Source organism: Dromaius novaehollandiae, chromosome Z (assembly GCF_036370855.1).
Source record: "Dromaius novaehollandiae isolate bDroNov1 chromosome Z, bDroNov1.hap1, whole genome shotgun sequence".
NCBI lineage: Eukaryota > Metazoa > Chordata > Aves > Casuariiformes > Dromaiidae > Dromaius > Dromaius novaehollandiae.
The window spans coordinates 17,543,278-17,564,583 of NC_088132.1; the positions used below are offsets into that span (position 1 = coordinate 17,543,278).

At 36.0% G+C, this 21,306-nt stretch overlaps 1 protein-coding gene across 10 annotated transcripts in view; it reads left to right on the plus strand.

The window, feature by feature from the left end:
* KDM4C (lysine demethylase 4C) overlaps positions 1 to 21,306 on the plus strand; it is a 255,488-nt gene that overhangs the window by 141,438 nt on the left and 92,744 nt on the right. For all 10 annotated transcript variants that reach the window (XM_064502918.1, XM_064502920.1, XM_064502917.1 and 7 more), the window contains 3 exons: positions 1,700 to 1,811; positions 18,667 to 18,848; positions 20,847 to 21,063. In XM_064502918.1, the coding sequence (XP_064358988.1) occupies positions 1,700 to 1,811; positions 18,667 to 18,848; positions 20,847 to 21,063 (511 nt within the window). The remainder of the gene's footprint in view (positions 1 to 1,699; positions 1,812 to 18,666; positions 18,849 to 20,846; positions 21,064 to 21,306) is intronic.

A 21,306-nucleotide genomic window follows, 5' to 3' on the forward strand; every position in this document is an offset into this window, starting at 1 on the left:
GTATCCCAATCTAATATATTAATCGTATATGAGGACTCTGATTTTTTTATCATCTCAACTCCTGGTCCTTTTTAACTTCCAAAGGGATAGTGTTTCCTCAAGTATTTGTACTCTTTTGCAAGGGATATCAGTGGATTTTTGCCTCTCAGCAACGGTTAGTGGCTGTATTGCACTTCCGGCTGTGCAGAATTGTTTGGGCTGCTCTTCCAAATACCACATGAACAAAACAGGATTTGGGTTCTGTAAATTAGAGAAGACCTGGAGTAACCTCCCCTCAAATCATTTGTGTTTGAAAAAGCTTACATATAGTTACTTTTGATTCAGGGCTGTTTTGGAGTGATGACCCTGCAAAAATAAACTGCTGTTTTAGAGATTGAATGAATGGAGAAATCAGATTATGGTTGGTTGTAGACTTCAGGGAATTTTTGCCGTCCCTGTTGATAAAGATATTTGTAATTTGCAGTTGGAGTGCAGTGGGAGTCTTACCAGAAGGGCCATGAAGTCCCTTGTGCACAAGCACATGGACTAAGATGATTCCTTCTCCAGAGGTATTTCTGTACAGTATGAAAAAAGAAAAAGAAATAATGGAAATAATGGAATAAAATAACAGAAAGGCAAAACCATCTAAAATCTGGAAGACAAGATTATGCAGTAATGCAAGTTGGCTGTTATGCAACATGATGTCTTCTGATTGCTCATATTTAACTAGAAATAACTTTCAAAAATTAGATAGTACAGAAATATTTTTTATGTTAGCTTATATGGACTGTAGGTTTCATTTATTGTTTTCAAGCATGGGCAGACTTGAAGAAGAACCTTTGATGTCTTCACAGGTGTGTTTTGTAGTGGGTGGGAATCTGTGATGCTCTTTCTTGTCTGGTTTTGCAGTCAGATTCCTGCCAGCCCTCCAGTTCCCCCAAAACCTGCTGAAAGTTTTGACTGGAAATTACCTAACTTCAGAGATGTTAACTCTTCTTCTGGCAAAATCTAGAAATTATTTCTGGTACTTTTCCTTGAGAAATAATCTGATGGGATCTGATTTTTCCTTTTTAAAGAAATCTGAACTATGATGTTAGTAGTAATTGCTTGTAGTTTCCAGACTGAGAACATTATGTTTGCACTGAGGAATAAAATTTCATACTTTTCAACAGAATATTGCATTCATCAACAAGGAACTGTTTCAAAATAGTTGTGGAAGTCTTATGCAGAGAATATAAATATGCGTTAATTTTCAGCTGGCGTTAATCTTTATTCAGTCAGTGTGGCATTTATTTATCTTAAGCATCTGTTAATGTTTGCTTTTATTTTTCTATAAGGGCACAGATATTTAAGTAATAGAATTTAACCATTAGTTCCTAAATTCCCGTTCCCCTAAATTCCCCTTCCTAAATTCTTTCCTCCCTCTTTATTCCCAGAAAAAAATAATTTGCTGCATACTCTTCTCCTTGTAATATTATTCCACTGTGGATTTAGTTTAATTTTTTTTGCAGAGGTAAATGTCCAGAGCAGTTGTCCCAACTGCTAGATTAACAAAAAATACACATTTTATTGGTGCAGGAGAGGTGCTTTGAGTACCATAATAGCAGTTACTTATCTAACAAAATCGACGTCTTTGCTTATTTATAGAAGAATGATTTTGTTCATCAATATTAACTTTGCAGAGCAACAGACTAATTTCATTCTGTTTTTTCCTTTTTAGTCCGCGGAAATTGAAAGAAAGAAATCATCTAAGAGTTGGCGTCATCCGCTAAGTAAACCCCCAGCTAGATCTCCAATGACTTTGGTTAAACAGCAAGCAACTAGTGATGAAGGTGAGTGTATTATTTAGTACGTCTCTCTGCTTATGTTTTTCTGTCTGTATAATACCAGGCATTTGCAAAAACAACAGGGATGAAATAAATTCTTTCTATGTGGGAAATGCAAACAATCTAGCAAAATTGCATTGAAAAGCTTTCAGTGTGATCTCTGAGTCTACAGGTCCTATACTTTTTCTGTTTTTACTCAAATGCCTCTAAAAGCATTACGTCTATCTTTGCAAGAAGTTCCAAAGAATAGTAAGTCATATGAACTGCTGTGCATATTCACCAGTCAAATCTGCCTTGTTCAGATTTGTTATAATATAGTTATAACTGCAGTTTTAAATACTATATTATGTATTCAAATTCACAGCAGTTGTATTTGAGAGCAAGTTTTTCATCATGTATACATAGGTAAAAATGACATAAAAATACTTTAAAGATCTTAGGTCTAAGCCCTGGTCCTCTATATTGCTTTAAAATTGTCTTTTTTTGATAGACTTTAGACATTTGGGAAGTGGTTCTCTTAAGATACCATAGTTCTTGTTCATGACAAAGGCCACTGGCTTCTGAGCACCAACATAACTTTACCAAGAATTGGGATTTTTTAGTTTCAGATGGAAAGAATGAACTTCTGTCTCCCTGTAGATTTAGAAAAACAATTTTACTACATTGTTGTAAAACAGAGTCATTTAAAAGATGATTTTGAGCATATCCCATCTACATTTGTCATACCTCTAGATGTGGTACTAACTGTGTCTAATAAGTAGTGTACAAGATGTTAAAACTAAGGGCCACGTTTGTACCAATCATAAAGAGAGCTGGAAAAACATGTTTCTGTTTTTAGACCTAACAAAAATAACCTTTGCATATTTGAAAGCAGCCAAAGGACTCCTTTCTGTTTCCCCAGCTGCGCAATTCTTCAGGAATTTTAGTAGAGCAGTTTTCTGCTTGCTTTCATGTAGGAAAAAACTGTAAACAAGATAGGAGGCCTGCCTAAGACCGAGTTTATAATATGACATTTAGGTATTTTAAGTAGTTGGATTTTTTTTTTAATGCTGACCAGTGACCACCAAATTCCATTTTTTAACTTAATTATCTAAATAAGAAGGCTAATGTTAATCAATAATTTTGAACAAGCTGGGCTATATCTTCACTGTAGATCACAAGTATGCGTAGTATCATATACTATATGATACCTTCAGACACTCTAAGTGATGAAGTGAAGTAGAATTTTAAAGAAGAAACAAAAGCTTGTCTGATAATAAGGATGATAGACCACAGTGATGTACAGAACAGAGTCCTGTGCACAGTAAATAAGTAATTCTGCAATCATAAAATTCAGTGCTCTGTAGCTGGCTACCACAGTGATTGACAAAGTTGAAATAATACTTAGAGCTTCTCAGACTGTCTTTATTAGGGATATTAACTGAGTGCTTTAACTCTAGAGAGCCACCATCTTGTGTGGACAGACTGCAAAAGGTAAGCAGTTTATCCAAGAAAGAGATTTTCTGTTCCAAAGGAGATAGAAAAAGTAAATCAGTTTTACCCAGCAATCGCATATACTGCCAGCTGAAGTTGATGAATAAAGCTACTTTATTCTATCAAATGTAGCTTGTGAAGCTTATTGAACTGTGCATCAAACTATCCATCAAATGGAAACGAATACATGTCTTGTTCATATTACCTTAACAATTTAGTTCTATAACTCGCAGATCTTTCAGGTGCTGTTCTCCAAAATCTCTTCAGCTTGCAGAAGTGAAGATTGGTTCTCACCCTCCCTTAACCATTTTGATACTCCGTGTAATGCAGAATGCAGCTAATATCCCCTCTGTGGCTGCAGGTCTGGTTCCAGGCATTGCTACGTACTTCAGTGTTTGCGTGCGGTTTGTAGCTGGGTATTTGGCTAGTGCTTTTATGTTATACTTTTAGGTGGTATAGGAGCCTTGTTGGGCTTTGTGATTTTATTTTTGCTCATTTATTACCTCTAGTGAAGAATGGTTGTTTCTTACAGCTGTGCAAATAGACTTCCCTGACTTCAGAGAGAGACAGCTTGCCTATTAATTGGTTCTTTTTTTGTAACTAAGCAATATTTTGCTTTTAGTTAGCACCAGTTTAAGCACTGTTGAACTATACGCTGTCATACTAGTCCCTTGGCCAGACATCTCCAACCTTTTTCAAAACCTAAACTCATTTCCTCTTTCTCACTAAATCTGAAAGGCTGTAATCTCTCTCTTTTCTCATCTGAGCCTTAGGTTTTTGGGATGCAATATATCAATTAGCTGTTAAACATCTTTCTGAAAATTAGGGACAGCTTAGGTCTATGATCATATCTCATATGGATATGTTTGGATAACTTGAGGGACTAGACAGAGCACATTTCAGAAAGAGTTATGGTAATTTACACAAAAAGAATGATGTTAAGGTTCATCTAGTAAAGTGGTTACAGATTTAAATATGTGGTATGTTGGAGTGAAATTGCTCTTTTGTAATTAGCGATTATATTGTTTGTAGCTGCTGATGTCTTTTAACACTGGCTGTGGTTAAAACATACGGTAAATTTCCTATTTTAGCATGGACTCTCTATGATATACTCTGGCCAGATGATGATGTGATGACAAACATTGGTCAGCCTCAAGGATTCTGCTCTCCTTTTGCAGTCCTATCCAGTAATTTGTCTGCTTCCTAGCATTTTAATAGAGCCCTAGTATCTGAAGGAGTTAAAATATATTAATTTGAATATGAGTCGTTATTCTGTGACTCTGTGATCTTCATTTTACATGAAAGTAGCAGCATCCCAACAACAAATCACATACCAGTATATACGTGTCAGTTTTTCCTGTGTGCCTGGTAATTGTCCTTCTTGTAGATGAGGGTATTTTTTGGTTAGGAAAGAAAAAGCAGTTGTTTTAGCATCATGACAAGTAGCTCTTTAAGCTTGTATCTACTTACTGATTGAAACAAGTAATTAAGAGTTTTGTTGGAAATGGCAGTTACTGGTATTTTCTATGTGAAAAACTGGAACTTTGATATTATTTTGATACATCTGGTTTTCTCTGTGGTGTAATTTGTCAGCATGTTTTTGTGAGAACACCAGAAGAGAAACAGCAGATTTTGGTGAATGGGATGTTTATACTCAGGAGAGAGGTTAAAGAACAGGACTGAGGGAAGGGATGTTTGCTCTGGCAAGTTCATTAGCTTTCCTGGCCATCCTAACGTGCAAGTCAGAGATCTGTGGTTGCCAGTCAAAGGAGATTTTTCTGAGCATGTTCCAGGAAGTTTGTTGTCAGATGTCAGGGGAACAACAGGCAGTATCACTGTACTGATGATTCTGTTCCCCTTTATGACTATGTTTCATCCATATTCTGGAGTTACCAAAGAAGGTAATTCAGCATGTATACTTGCACAGTCCTTGTTCTCTGTGGTTTTCCAAAAAAAATGTTGCCACTTTTGGCTAGGAGAGTATAGTCTCTCGGTACCATAACTTTTGAGTTCACCTGTCCTTTAAAAAGGTGAAAGTGTGCCTTGGATAGATTAGTTTATGTTTTGGTTTATGTGGGCTCAACAAAATAACAAATGTAAACAAAATGGAGGAAGGAGAAGATGATACAGGGTAGTGGTGTTTGCAAAAATTAAAAAAAAAAAAAAGGCACCTTTGCAGTTCATTCCCAAATCATGTCACTTTTTTCTGGTTGCACAATCTGTTTATAGCTGTTTCTAATACAGGTAATTTATATTCAAATTAATATATTTGAAGTCCTTCAGATCCTAGGGTTCCATTAAGATGTTCCTGAAAATACAGGTTATCTGAGCCCATTAATAGTAAGAAGGCAGCATTGTTTGACACTGTCAGCCATTTCAGAATTACAGTTTTGCAAATAAAATACTGTTATATTTAACAGCATACTTGAATCTTAGCAGAGATTTTCTGTATTCGCTATTAATGGACAGTCCTTCAGCAGAAGTTCAGTTTTTTGCTCACAGAATTGCTTGGACATTGAGTTTTATATTTTCTTATATCACTGTATACACTGCTTAACTGCTTATATTTCTTTATGGTCTGAATGTTTCTTCTCCAGCAAAAGGATTAAAGGATTGGGCTAATTGTTCCTTTGGGGTGTACTAGTGTCAGATTTTTACTTTCCTCCACTTCCTTTTTTTTTTTTTTTTTCTTTCTTTTCACCCTCTGTGTATCTGACTCTTTACTCTCCCTTATTATACTGGTGGGGTGGAATTAATGCCTAAACGAATAACAGCAGTGGTGAATGCAGGCAACAGGGGAATTGGACCCTGAAAGTACAACTCTGGCTTCCAGTTTAGAAAAATAGGTTCAGCAATACAGCATGAGCTGCATGTCACACTCAAAATATTAATAGTTTTACATAATGAACCCTGAGCTTATGCTCAGTATGGGTATATTACCTTGTGGTAATATTATTCTTTTGTATTTAATGCAGTTATATTTCTGCTCACTTAAGCAATAAAAAAGCAAATTCAGCAGAAGTAGCAAGTATACTGACTTTGGATGCACATTGATTGGTCCCAGAGATTTCTTTCTAGCAGTGTTTGGGCATGCAACATTAGCAACTGCTTTTAGATTCAAATCGACAAAAATTTCACATTGCCCTAAATGCTATAATGATAGTCTAAAGATTGAGTTCATTGTGTGTGCTGGATTCTTTGTGCACAGTGTTTAGTGTTTTAAGTAGGATTCAGAAGTTCAAAGTAATTTTGCGTACTTTGTAAAATAAGAACACAGAAAGGAGAAAGCTATAGAGAATGGAAGGACTGGTTCAGACAAGAGTTTGATCAGAGAAATTGCTAGTTTTAGAGTTTTGTTTTTCCTTGTGTTGTAACAAGAAGTAAAGCTTCCTTTGTTTTTTACATTCAGTCTCAGCATCCTGTGAGGTGTTCTTGAGCCGAACCAGTATTCATTCATAAGGCATACTCAGGAAAGTCATGAATAGGTTAAGCATGTTGAAAAAAGGTAAAATTATACTTGTAGATGCAATTATGGTTCTTTTGCTTCAAAGCTTAAAATGCCAGATTCTACCTGAAGATCATTACTCCTTTAGGAAAGAAATATGAACTCTCTTTTTCTGACATTTACTTAGGAGGTAGAGAGGAATCTGTTAACTAGTTGATAGATGCATGTTTATTTTTGCCACATTAGTATTAAAGTTTGCATTAACATTTTCACTTCCATACCGCATTGTTCTTGTTTTTAAGTGAAGCTTTACTTCTTCAAAAATATGTTGCTCTTGTGTGGATAGGGAGGTGGTCAGATACAAAATTTGTATTTTCCATACTTGAGCATCTTTTAGAAACACCAGCATGATCTACCACTTACAACTATATCAGTACACTAGAAAAAATTGTCCTATCTGTTCCTATGGTACTTAACTTTATTTCTGGGTTTCTAAATTTAATTTTGAAGAGTTGATTACAATAATTACAGGAATTAATATAATATAATAATTAAGGAAAAACTCTAGCATGTAGGTAGCATGTTGTTTCCTGAAAACTCAGAGTTTTACAAAATTGTGTCAGAATCTCAAGTAGCTATTTAGAAAAGGGAGGTGCTGAAATGTCAAAGATAAGCTTTCCCTGAATGTCCAGTACTGTTTGTCAAGCTTGTGAGCTAGCAGCTCATCTCCAGAAATGGCAAGAACTGACAACTCTGATTATAGCCACTGGCAGCTCTTGTCCCTTGACATCTTTCACAAGCAGAGCTAATCTCCCTCAGATTGGACATCTACAAATGTCAGGACCAAAACCTAGTCATTATTTTGATTGAAGAGGGGAATGCAACCCAGCTACTCTGACCTTTATCTCCCATTTGCTGGACTGTAGTATATGTAATGTTCATTAAGACTCATTATGCTCTAAATCAACCTTGCAACTCTAATTGCACATGTTTATCAAATAGCTTTAAAATACTGTAGAATAATGATATTTTACCTCTTAAAGTGGTGGATAGAACTGCAGACTGAGATACAGAGTCATATAGAATTCCTCATTATCAAGTGTGCCAAACTGAAAATGTTATTCCTGGTGTATTAGCACAGCCTCTCAACAGCCTTCTCAAGGGTAGCTGCAGAGTCAGTAGGCGAACTGGATGTAAAGTTTGCCAAGGAGACAGGTGTCTCTTCTGTAAGATTATCTTCCAGAGTCTAGCTTCTGCTTTTATAATTACAGTCCAAAGAGAAACTCAGAAAATGTATGACTTACATTTAAGGAGGATTAGTTCCCTGGGATATTGGTACAGAGCATTGCATAATAAGTTATCCTGGTTCCAAGATACCACAGTAGTGATTTTTTTCCCAGATAAAAAAAGTAAGCCCGTAGAGTTAGCGTTACCTTTGCCTGTCCAAATCTGAAGCTGCTCTGTAGACTGTCACTGTTGTAATTTTGTAAAATTGTAATGCCCTTGTTATTTTACTAAATGCTTTTGCTTGGCTGAGAAGTGTGTGTAATAATATGTTTTCAATGTACAAAAACATACACAAGTTGATCCCTGAGAGACATCAAATGCGGTTGTTGTCTAGAGTATGTACTTTATGGAGCCTTCACCGGATATTTGTTTTAGTGATCTGTGCTGGGACCGTAGCCTGAAGCTATTGATTTACAATTCCTATTGAAGCATTGATTTATCATGTGAATTTGGAGCTGTGATTGAATCTTCCTGTTCTGAGTCTTCTGTGTTTAATTTATGAAGAAATGCAAATATCCAAGACCTTGCTTCAGCAAAGAACTTTAGCAACACTTAACTTTCAGCATTTGAGTAACCTGATTCCTCAAAATTTAGCCTGTGGTTTGCTCAGAAACATTTATGCTGGAATGGTATATTGACAAAGGTCAAAATCAGCTATTTTGTGCTGCCCTAGGGATATAAAATAACCATAAACTAGGTTTTCCCCACTTGGTACAGCTTTTCATCTGTAGAGGGGCAAAAAATACTAGAGGGTGTTGGTGAATTTAGTCTGTAATGTTTCTAAAACACTCTAAAGGCTTTAGTAAATACTTGTGTACTTATTTGACTGTGCAATACTCTAGGCAGTTTGGTCAGTGAAAATATATTCCAGTTTCTACCAAATAATTTTGTCATATCTCACTGACCCTTTTTGTTAATAGGTGAGAGATGCCTGAAAATTGGGAGAAAGTTTTTTGTATTTTTCCACTTTTGTACAAATATGCATGTTGAGGAGCAGGTTGGACAAACTTTTTAGAGAGTTTTAGAAAATAGTAATGATTAGATTATGTGTTAGCTTGGAAAATTCTCAGAAATCAGAAAGAAGAGTAGGGAGAAAAAACATACTACACTAATACTTCTACACTAGTAAGGTAACACTTGTTTGTTAACTCCAAGAGGCAATTGGTAAAGGTAGATCCTCTCTATTGTTGGTTTCCAGGGGCCATATTTTAAGTGTCCAGTGATTCAAGAGATATTAATTTTACAGAAAGAGGAATAAGTAAATAAAATACTGTTCGTTTGTCTTTATGTAAAGAACCTCATATATTTCACTGAATCCTTTGTGATACACTATTTTACATCATTGATATCCGTTGACTAAATACTAGCATAAAGGGAAACATGATCAAACTGTCAGGCCTAACTAGTTCTTAATTCTGTAAAATAAATGCAAGTGCAGTTTAGGTTGTACATTTGGAATTTGATAGCTTAAATGAGCTTTAGTAAACTCTTGAAATTGTGTGGAAACTATGGTATTTCGTAAGTTAATCAGCAAGTGTGTGTTTGAATACTAAAGGCAGTTCCTAAAAATTCCAGTCTAATTTATTTTTAGTTATTTATCAAATCTTGTAACTGGTAAGTACAGTAATTGCAAGTGAATCGATTTTGAGTGGAAACTGAAAATTTTGCCAATTAAAACACTGTAAAAATTTACATGGGGGAATGGAATGGAAAGAACAGCGGGTAATAAATGATTTACAGTGCTGTGAATTATAGCTTTTACAAGAGAGAAGATATCCACCTGTTTTTAGCTTGTAGAGTATTCTTGTAATACTTTTGTGTTGCCAGTTACATTTTTTGCTGATGGTATAAGCAGTAAATTCCAGGAAGTTTGCTGTTGTTTCTGTTTTGATGTAGACATGGTGCCTCTTTGAACTAAGTTACAAGGACAGGGGATATTCTTTGAGCTTGTGTTCTGTAAAGATACTAGAAATTACTGGGATTGCTATAATGCATGATGAAGATGGGAATTTTTACGCATATATGCTATTTGATGTACTGGGCAGTTGATGTAAGAACACCTGCATTTCTGGGTCCTCATGAGTAGTGGGTCATCCAATTTAATAAGCTTTGATTTTGGTTTTCAGACATAATAAGTACCTATATTTCTTTTTGAAATGATTATGTACTTCATCTCTTTTAGTATCAGTAAGAATTTGTTGCTTTTGCTTCAGCTTAGGTAGCTAGAATTAGTGGACATCTTTGACAATTTGAGCCTTATCTATTAGCACTCTATTCTATATTCCATATTCATCAAAAAGTTGTTTGGTTATTTTGGGAGATCAGCGGATGCAAAACTAGTTTTTAACCCTGTGTATTTTATGTTTCGCTGTTTGAAGTAGGGAATGATTTTGTTGTAAGAATAAGTAAGCAAAATAAAATGGAAGTTTTTAAAAATGAAAATGTTAGAGGTCTGGAAGATTGATCTTACATATAAGGTAAATATAACCTGGTTCTGTACACTAGGAGTCCTCAGAGCTTTTGCAAGGGAAGTCAGTTTACCAGGAACACACTAATGTAAGTCGAAGAGGATTTAGTTATTTTACCATTTGACATGGAAAAATGTTGGAGTCCAATACACTGACCAGGTTATTTCAGATATTCTACACATGGAAGGTTTAATGCATAACACAGGATTTATTTATTTGAAGTAAGTTGAAGTTACATGGGATTTCAGTTTAGCAGAGTGATACAGCAGTGCACTTAAATCACCATACAAGTAGAAATTACATTTAGCAGAGTGTAGGAATTGCAATATATAGTTCAATACAAACATCAATTTAGTTACTGGTCTGTAATAATATGCTCAGCATCATGAAGCTGGAGGTCCCCAGTCTCTGGGAAGGAATATGTTGGTTGCAACCAGTTCACGCCCACTGCTCTCTTTGTTCGTTCAACTTTTACCCTGGCAGCAACCATTTCAACAGTACTTTCTTCTCCTGGATCACCTGAATCATTATTGTGGGGAGAATCAGGATCAAACCAGATATCTTCTAATCTTTCATCATCCTTGGTATTCATAACAGCCGTTGCTTTAATGTTGTTGTAGATTGCTGTAAGTGATCCCTCTGCATACGGGCACTGGATATAATTTGAGGCTGCAGCTTTGATTTTAAGAACTTACGTTGATTCTCTGTGTACCTCACTTACACATCATGCTATCTTTTCTGATCATTTTTTCTTCTTGTTCTAGCATGCGATTCTTAGGTTTCTCCTTTTCTGACATCTCTGCTGCTACTCACAAGCAGCTCCCCAACAAAGAGTACAGCCCTGTTTTTCCCTTTTCTTTCTTCAGCTTGTTAGAACCTTTCTGTTTTTTTGAATTCATCCCAAGTGTCAGTGGGATCAGTGCAGTGTTTTTCTATCCATGAAAAATCCCAGCTGGAGTTTTCCATCCCTCCTTTTCAGATTTATTGGTGAGATTTTTCCAATAGTGGTCTCATCTGTAGCCAGTCTTATCACGACCTGCCCTTGATCTCAGTGTGGTTCTCCTCAATTAGGTTCTTACTTGCAACTGTAACACCAAATCGGGAACCATGTGTTTGCCAAAGTAATCATTACTGCTGTAATGAGTAACACTCACCCTCAGGAATATCCTGCCAATTATGCCAGTTAATGTCAGTGTTTAATACACCCTGACCAGATTCCTTTAAACACATGGAGGGTTTAGTGCATAATACAAAACTGACTTATTTGAAGTTTGCTGATGTTGCATGAGATTTTGGTTTTGGCACAGTGACATAGCAGTGCAATTAAATCGACATACATGTAGAAATTATATTTAGCAGAATGTAGCAGTTGCAAAATACAGTTCAATCATGATACAAACATAAATTTCATTACTGGTCTCAAAAAGCCAGAGTATCCTAATATCTAAATTAATCTTTCAATTCTAGAAATTCTTTTTACATTTTTTTTAAACTCTTAATTTTTCTGACCTTTCAAAATATTTTGAGGTCTGCTAATACTGGTTCTCTCCACTTTTTGATATTTTACATTTTTTTAATAGAACAGCCCATTTGTTTCTCTTGTGAGCTAAACCAAATTTATTCCAGGAGCTCTTAGGCTTAGCCTCTAGTGCTTTGATCAAGTATGTCTGTCTTCATGTACAACTCATATGAAAACTGAAGTCTTAACTGATAACTCAGCAGTCAGACTCTTTAACCAAATGTGTACATGCTTTATAATACTGTTAAAAGAAATTAAAAGTTTACATTTTTTTCTTTTGCTATGAATTCTATGGCTTTCATGACTGAAAAAAGGAAGCACAATTTCTGAAATTAAGGTTGCTGATATACTGCAGGAACAGTAAAGTTTCAGAGTTGCAAGTCTTTTCCCCTGACTGAATTTTTTCTTTTTCTTTTTTTTTATTGTTATTTCCTCCAGGACATTTGAAACTATATATAATGCCTCCCAGGGCTGAGATTATGCTCAACTACCTGAAAAATAACAGATGCTGCTATGCTCTTCATAGCAGAGAATGCTGCTATACAAAGCCAGGAAACATCAGTGGAACATAACCCCAAGCAGCAAAATCATTGTTGAGATTGGCAGAAGAAAATTGTACTGTATTAGCGTCTATGGCTTTTCACATCTGCTAGGTTAGATCAGCAAATACTGGCAACAGCCCCTTCTGCAAATGGCCCAAATGTTTTCCTTCTGAGAATCTGAGTTTAACTTAGTAAGCAAAAATTGTTCAAAGCAATGGTATTGAGTGTTGGAACAAGTTTACCACAAACTATTAAACCAATAACATTTGTGAAAACAAACATTTATTTCATTCAAGCATTATTCACTTAGCCATTTGGAAAGCAGCACGGTAACTGATTATATGTACTGTTTTTCAGAAAGAGTTCCCTTTGTACCAAAGCACATTGCAGGACATAATTTTCTTTTTGTCTGGACAGTTTCTTATAAATGATTGTGTAAATCAGAACTGGTATATCGTAAATGACAATATCGAAATTAATTACAAATTAATGAATAAATATTATCGTTAGGTATAAATGTGGTATCAGGAAATAGGATGGAGTTTGGTGTGGCTAACCATCATATAGTATCATTATCACTAAGACTGAATTATTGTATCATATAGTAAGTTGTAAGAACTGTTATTCATTTAAATGAAGTCATTAATTAACTTATCAAGTCTTTCTGCATCTCTTTTGGAAACAAAGGTCGCTTGTTCTATTCCCTCAGGAAACAGATGCCCAACCTCATTATGATCTGTATCTGGTAAAGTAATATTACAACAAAGCAGTAGACTTACAGATCTCTGGCCACTGTTAAGGGTGGCAGTAGGAAATGATATTTACAAAGTAAGAATATTCTGCATAGCTTACATCACCTGATTGATAATTTTTTTGGCGGGGGGCAGCTATTCATTCATTTTAGGCTTCTATACAAATATGTGATGTGGTCACAGCCAGAAACATAGGAGAAGTTACAAGAAACACACATTATTCATGCGAGTATTTAAAATAATAGTTTTTGCATCCTGACTGCCTCGCATACTAAGCTGTCCTTGGAAGGCTGTAATGACTGGGAGTTTTATTCTGATGGTGCAAAGGCCACCATATAGTTATTATCAAAGCATACCAAAATTAGTGATATATTTAATGATGTATTGTCTTCTTTTGATAAGGTATTTGAATCCAAGTGAGACATACGTTATCAAAGTGTATTTGGTAAAAGGTCTTTTTAAATATGAGTTCCAACTTTGAAGGTTTATAACTTAGGCATGAAATTTCTGTCTGCTTTAAATTGTATTGCCAAACACTCTAGAAGAACTCAGGCTGGTCTTCTGTGCATACAATTTTAGGTACTGGTACTACAGCACTCAGTTTTGTGTTCTTGGTGTGCATATCATTAATGTGTAAATTGGAGGGACAGTGCTCTGATTTACATAAAAAATGTGCCACTGTATACTGTATTATGGGTAAGTTGATTTGATGTTTCTTTGCAAGAAAATTTCAAGAATGAATAATGTATTCTTAATTTTCATGTGAAAAAATGGCACAGGGAATTCTGGTATGCACAGAATCCTATTCGTATACTTACTGCCAGTGAGCTGTGAGGAACTGTCAATGATTTGATCCAGGTGACAGCAGTCACAGAAGTCAAGATAGCTTCCTTAGTTGTATTTTATGCAGTATGTGAAGAAATTGCTCTCTATAGATAGATATGTGCTGTGCTTCATATCAGCACATTGGCAGATCTCAATCTTTCAGGTTGTTCTGTGTCTGTTTTGAGCAATTGGTAGCTGCTTTTGGGGCTAAGTCAGTTTATCGCAAAGAGGGTCTGATTGAATGATGGCATGTTTCGTGGAGTGTTGCTGGTTGGCAGAAGGGTGTAAGTGACTGTTCATCAAAATTTACTCTACCAGAACTCGAACAACATTCTCAAGCTCTTTCAGAAAAGTGCAATATATGAGATTATTCGTGAAACATCATGTTCATAGTGCTTCATGAAACGTTGCACAGTGGTCTTGGAAAGTAAATGTGTCATTTTGGAAGGGAAAGTCTGAACCTCTTTCACTGTGGGAGCTGATACTTTCTCCATGATTTTTGCTAGTTTTGAGTAATGGGTCTCTGCACTGTTACCTAGTTGAAGAAGAAAGCATGCTTGCTTATGACAACTGAGCTTCTGAATTTTTTCAGTCAGTATGGACACCAGTTGTTGTTCTTTATTCTTTCTTTGAGAGTTGTCAGTTAAGGTGAATTTTGAATGGATGGAAACTGGAGTTTGCGGTTGCTTTGTGCCTTTTACAACATTGCTTGGGAGGATGAGGAGGTGCAGAGTGCTTCTGTAGTCCTAACAGAAATATCTGATCAAAAAGTTCTGAACTCAGATGTGGCATGTGAGTGCCTATCCTGAACCCACACATACCAATGTGAATTAGGAAATTAATTTTATTCTAGGTTAAGTCACTGATAGCTCTTCAGTTACGTAGTAAGTGTTGAAAGGAGTCACTAAAGAGAATACATAAAGTCATTATATACTGTATGGATTCTTTCAAACAATAACTAGTGTTTTTGAGTGCTGCTTTTCTTTTTCTTGCATAACTGTTTTGGGTAACCACTTCTTATAAATGATACATAACTTGTCTGACTTCATGGAAATCAGGAAGCCTACTCTGCCAGTACCAACTGAGGAGCTGACTTGCACATTTTTCCTGTCAATGATACAGTGCACATTTGAAGTAAAGTGAAACAGAACCAGGCAGACTAATTCAGTTTATGTAGAATACTTTACATATGAGATTGCATGTTTCACCTGGTGAGAAAATTATCAAAGGCAGCATTATTGTCATACTCTGTAATTGGAGCTATGCGTTCTGGAACTTTCCTTTTTTAATATCAATTTCTTTTGGCATTTTATGATTTCAGTATGTGGGTAGCTGGATGTTGTTTGAAAGCAGTTGAAACAATATTTCTGAAACCCATGAAAGATGATAAATTAAGCCCTAGGTTGCCTTGGAAATTCTTAAAGACAACTGAAAATCATAAACCATACAGTAGTGACAACAAAGGATAAGACAAAACTTAAATCCCTTAAGGATATGTGTGTGTTTTGGTTTTGTACGCTCTTAGCTTGTGTTGCATTCCTTTACGAAGTGCTGGGTTAGGTAGCCTTTCTCCGGGAGGCGGAGAGATGTTGTTCCTTTCCTGGGTGGGTTCCTGAGCCTCTTCTGGTAGAGAGCAGTGAGATCGCAGGGTGTAGTGTGCAAGAGGATCACAGCAGACAGGCTGGGTCCTGTAGTTAATGCAAAGGGACTAAGAGACTGCAGTAAGGAGGATTGAGAAGAGAGTCATGCCTCAAAGGAGAAGGAATAATTTGTTAGAGACCAGAGGCAACTGGGGAGAGTTTGCTTCTCGTCAAAAGGCTGGTTGACTGGAAGTAATTGCCCTAAACTTAACATAAAGGGGAAAATGAATTTATTAAAGTAGTTTCGAAGTGTTGAATTTTTTTGAGGTTGTGTAAGATGCAGTCCTGCATGTCTGCATACATGATTTTGTCCCTGGCTTTATTTGGAATTTTGGTTTGAAAATAAATGCAAAGCTCTTGAAAGCAACAAAGGGATGTGAGAGTGTTGCCAGCTTTCTTCCTGGCTCTTGCATTCTTTACACTCCCTCTGTCTACAAAGGATTGTAAAGAGGGAACTGAAATAGTGGAGTTTATATGTAATTAAGACATAAATATTGGTCTCATCGAAAGCAGAGCCAATATACTCATGAATTCAGCAGTGTGGAGGAGCAGTGGGAAATCAGAGAACTGTGTGAGAGAAGTAGAGCTCTTACTCTGGGACCCATTCCAGGGTTGAAAACTGAATTTTGGGTTCTGACTAAGAGGAGAGTCTGAGGTGCAGGGTTAAGGCTTCAATCCCGTGGGGGAGCTGTTCAGCAATAGTACAGAGTGATGCAGTCAAGGGATATCAGATTCAAAGTGAGTAATAGATATGAAGCAAGCTACAAACCTTCACAGCAAATTTTGCCTTCCTCTCTGTTTTCTTTATAGCTTTGCAGTATCAATCCCAGAATTCTCCGTCAGGGTGCAACGAGAATGAAAATATTTAAAATAATGTTAGCATAAGAAGAGAACGCCAAAAAAATAATTCTAGTTAGCAAAGTTGAAGCCACTTGTGAGATCATTCTGTAATGAAAGTTAAAAAACATAGAAATGGGACTAAGGCAGAGTTTTCAGAGCTATTTATTTATTCAATTCAGGACAAGTTATAAGTAACAAAAAAAAAAGTCTTGACAGAAGTTTTTTAACTAAAAAGAAAGTAATCAGACAACTATAAAATGATGTCCGCATTTTATATTTCATCTCCTCCTTGTATCCAGCTATTTCTTCATTGCTATACATTCGTAGCTGCATAATCAACAGTAAAGATCTGCTGCTGAATATGGATTTGGTGGCAGGCTTTTTTTTGCAGACATTTTGTATTTTTTTCCTTATCCTGGATTATGGACAAATGTTCTTTGAAATAATACTAATTCTCTTGAGAACCTCTGTACAAAAATCTAAGAAAATTCACATGCAGGATATACTAATTAATTTCTTTATGCAACATTTGGCTTTCTTGTAGATAAGTATTATATAATCCGTATTTTATTTGACACTGATAAAAATGCTATCAAATTTATAATGTTTTTGTGGCAATGGATGCTAATTTGTCATGCGAGGAGATCCATAAAGCCTTTGCATTTTTTTGAAGCGGATGTAGGCAGTCATGGGCTGAAGGAATGTGATGATTCAGCTTATTGTACTTCATTTAACATTCCTCTGTTGCTGGAATTCTTTTCTGAAATAAACAGTTTTTCCTAACTACATCATTAGAAACAGACTGCATGCTGCAGACTTACTTTTTATTATTTGAAAGTTCTATTCAATCACTTTTCAATAGGTTATGCCATTTTCCTCTCCACATTCACATCATTTTCTTTTACCTTAATTGACACCTATATGCCTTCTCATTGATCACAAAAGGTTTAATAGGCACAGTCCATTTGAATGAACAGAACCACAGACCTTGTCATTAATCAGAATAAGTGTACAAGAACCCAGTTCAGAAAAAAAGATTTAACAATTTACTCTAAGGTTTCCAGAATGAAAAGACATTTCCCTCCTCAAAATTGGTGTGGTTTGCAGGTGCTAAAGTAACTAGACTGCCCATGAAGCTACCATGCGGTTCTCGACCAGCTCGAACACATGATTCGGTTGAAATTTTGCTAATAATTAAGTCATTAATAATTAAGACAGTAATTTCATCATGGCCGGGGTTTTACACCTACTCTTCTTTTCCTAGGGTTCTTATTTTCCACATCTCTTTCTCAGTAGAAAATGATGACATTTTAAAATTACTCCTATTCAATAAGTTCATTCTCTTTGAGCTGCACTCTCAAATAATAGTAAATAAAACTCTTGTTTTATTCTCCGGCTGTTCTAGATGCTTTCAATTTCGTAATAATATTTTTATGAAGAATTCCCACACAGAAACACTGGTAAAAAGTAAAATGGACTTTTGCAAGAGCCAGAACTGACCACTGATATTATTAAATCATTTCTCCTGTCATGGGGTCTAGCATGCGCCATTCTTAAAGTCCAGCTATGTCCTAGATATGATTGTTCCCCATTATTCAATATCTGTAACATTTGTCTATTTTTCCTGTAAAAGAATGAGTGTCAGGTTACATAAAAAGTTGAAAGGTGCCATTCAGGTTGAATGAAGTGATTTGCTTGGTGCTATTTGGCAAGATGCAGCATGTTTCATCAATGAAGAATTTAAAGCAGAGTCTGTGGCATGATAGAGGGTAGAGGTTGGAGGAAGTAAGGAATGGAGAAAGATGTTAATTTTGTGGATAAGAATATGAACACAAATTCTAAGCAGTAGAACTACTGAAATACTTTATTGTACTGTATGTGAAATAGTCGGCATATGACATAAATGTCAAATCTCTTTTCTTTGTGTTTGTCCTGATGCGTAATTCTCTTAGTCTTCTGCGGTAGTATTCACACATAGACTTCTTTTAGCATTGTTTGTTATTCTTTGTTAGTGCATATGACAACATCAGTATTGTTTGTCTTTGTAACCAATTATTTGTTTTCTTGAAGAACTACCTGAGACGACCTTAACTGAAGAGGAAGTACAGGAGACAGAGACATGGGCCAGGCCTCTTGTATACCTTTGGCAGAAGAGAGCACAAAATTTCCAGGCTGAAAAAGAATATAATGCAGCCTGTGCCAAAAAGAAACCACACTGTGCCATTTGCACTCTTCTCATGCCATACTACAAGGTAAGCAAGATCCTTATAGTTTCATCTCTGAGCAAAGTGTGATATAGCTGCACAGTTATTTCATTTCCAGTAAAATAGTAAATTAGAAATTAGATAAACTTATGTGTTTGATTTATATGAGGAGTAAATAAACCCAATATGGCTAAAATTAGAACTTACACTCCGTTCATCTCTCCATTCATCTGCATTTAGCATTAGTTGCTTATGGTATCTACCCTCTGCTAGGGTTCATGTAGGATTGGTAGTAGTGCATGTACGCTTACCCTTGCAGACAATGTACAGTTCTGAAGGTGGTGAATCCACATACGTTCCTATTTTTAGACACTTTCTTTTATGTCCCTCTTCGAATGCTTTTCGTACGAGCCACTACCACTCCTTCCTGCAATGCTGAAGAAGGAACTGTTTTTACAGTGCTTGAGCCTTCCCAGGAATAGTATTCCCGTAGAAACAGTCTAACCCATAGCACTGTTTGATATCAGACTGTGGAATTCTTGTATCGAATGTCAGTTAAAAATGCTGACAAAGTACTGTTTGTTTTGTAAAACTCAATGCTTGCAACTTAATAAAATACTAAACCTGAAAGCTGACCTTCAAGTTACTTTAAAATACCATGCGAGGGCTATGACACACTAGTGTATAGTAATTTTTTTCACATTTAATATAGTAACTCTTGTGGTTTTTGGTATTGTGTTGACATGACTGTATTAGGAATGAAATACACTGAACTTTAAAGACTAGGTGTTGAGCAGAAGCAAACCTTTCTTTCATCTGAATCTTTTTTTTAGTCTCTGGTGGTTTTACTAGTTAATACCTAGTATATGAATAGAAAAATACTTGTTGCTACAACATTCCCACCTCTGGGAGAGTTGCAAGTTAAAAGTTGATAATATTTTAAGTGAATATGATAGCAGATATAAAAATCCTTAATGAATAAGACTATTCTGAACATTTTTATGAATGAATGAAAGTCCTTTCTGAGGGAATTTCAGGATGTCAGAAAATAATAGCTGCCTGCTGGATCTCACACACTGCACAGACTTGCATAACATAGTGGCCTCTGATATAAAATTGAAAAGAACTTCTGGCTAGAAAATAGTAAGCCCTCCGTACTCAGGAATCCTAAACTGTGTGGAAACTACAAAATTTCTCTTGGAGAAAAGAGCTATTCTGTGATAACTCCACAGTAGTGTATTCCCTGAACACTGTGCTAGGGACTGCTCTCTTCTGTTCTCTCTCTAATGGAAATCTGAAAAGCTCTTAAAAGGGAATCCGCCTCTGTGTGAGGACTAAGAAAAAGACTCTCTTGACCCTTCAGGAGTCAGGGAAGCAGGCTGTAAAGTGGATTGGTATTGGTTTCTCTCTTGCTTCCCCCTGACACCCCTTGCTGCTTCCCATGCCCGCCTTCCCACTCTGGGAAATGTTTGTGGATTTCCAGCTGCCAGGTGGGAAAAATCCTTTTCTGTTGAAAGCTGGGCTACCAGCTTCCCCATTTACATTTGGTTTTGTGGCAAAGGAAGACGTAATTGGGTTGAAATTGCCAGTCAATTAAATCTCCCTTCATGGGCAGGTGCTACTTTATTTAATTGTTCTTTCTAGTTGACTGAAAAATATCAGATATGTCAGTGTTACCAGGGAGTTACCAGAAGATAGCTTCTTCCTGGAATTTTAAGGTCTAGCAGCTTCATGGATGAATCTCGGTCGCACTGGGCCCAGCTGAAGAGCTCGAAGGGAGACAGTGGTACAGCATCATGGAACGCAACTGCAATATCACCAGTTTTCAGTCTGTTTAAGTGCTATTTTTTGATTTCACAGTTATTGGAATAGTGAAGGAACTGTAGAACAGTAGTGGTAGCTATGCAGAAGCATCAGTTTTCTTAGAAAACTGTTACATTGTTAGTGCAAGAACTGAGAGGGGAGAAGTGATTTCACCATCATCGGAAGGACCAGTAAGTAAAGCTCTCCTTTCTTTTAATTAAATACATTTTTTTTTTTTCCCAGCCAGACAACCATAATGAAGACAATTATACTTTTGGGGAAACAAACTCTGAAAAAACATTTATGGCTGAAAATGAAAAGACGAAACCACTTATTCCGGAGATGTGTTTTATATATAGTGAAGAAAACACTGAAAACTATCCATCAAATGCCTTTATTGAAGAAGATGGAACAAGCCTTCTAATTTCCTGTGCAAAGTGTCGTGTACGGGTTCATGCAAGTAAATAAACTAATTGTTCAGTTAATAGAAGTGTCATATCAAATTTTGTTTAACTGATAAATAATAGTTAACTAGGCATCAGGTATGTCAAAATAAGTACCTGAAGAACATTTCCATATGTAATACTTAAATCACTGGCTAAAATTTTGCAGAAGCTATATTAAATGTTCCGTTATTAGTTAATGGTTGTTGTGAAAACAAGTGAATAATTACAACTTTGAAGTTTACTGTCCATACTGTTAA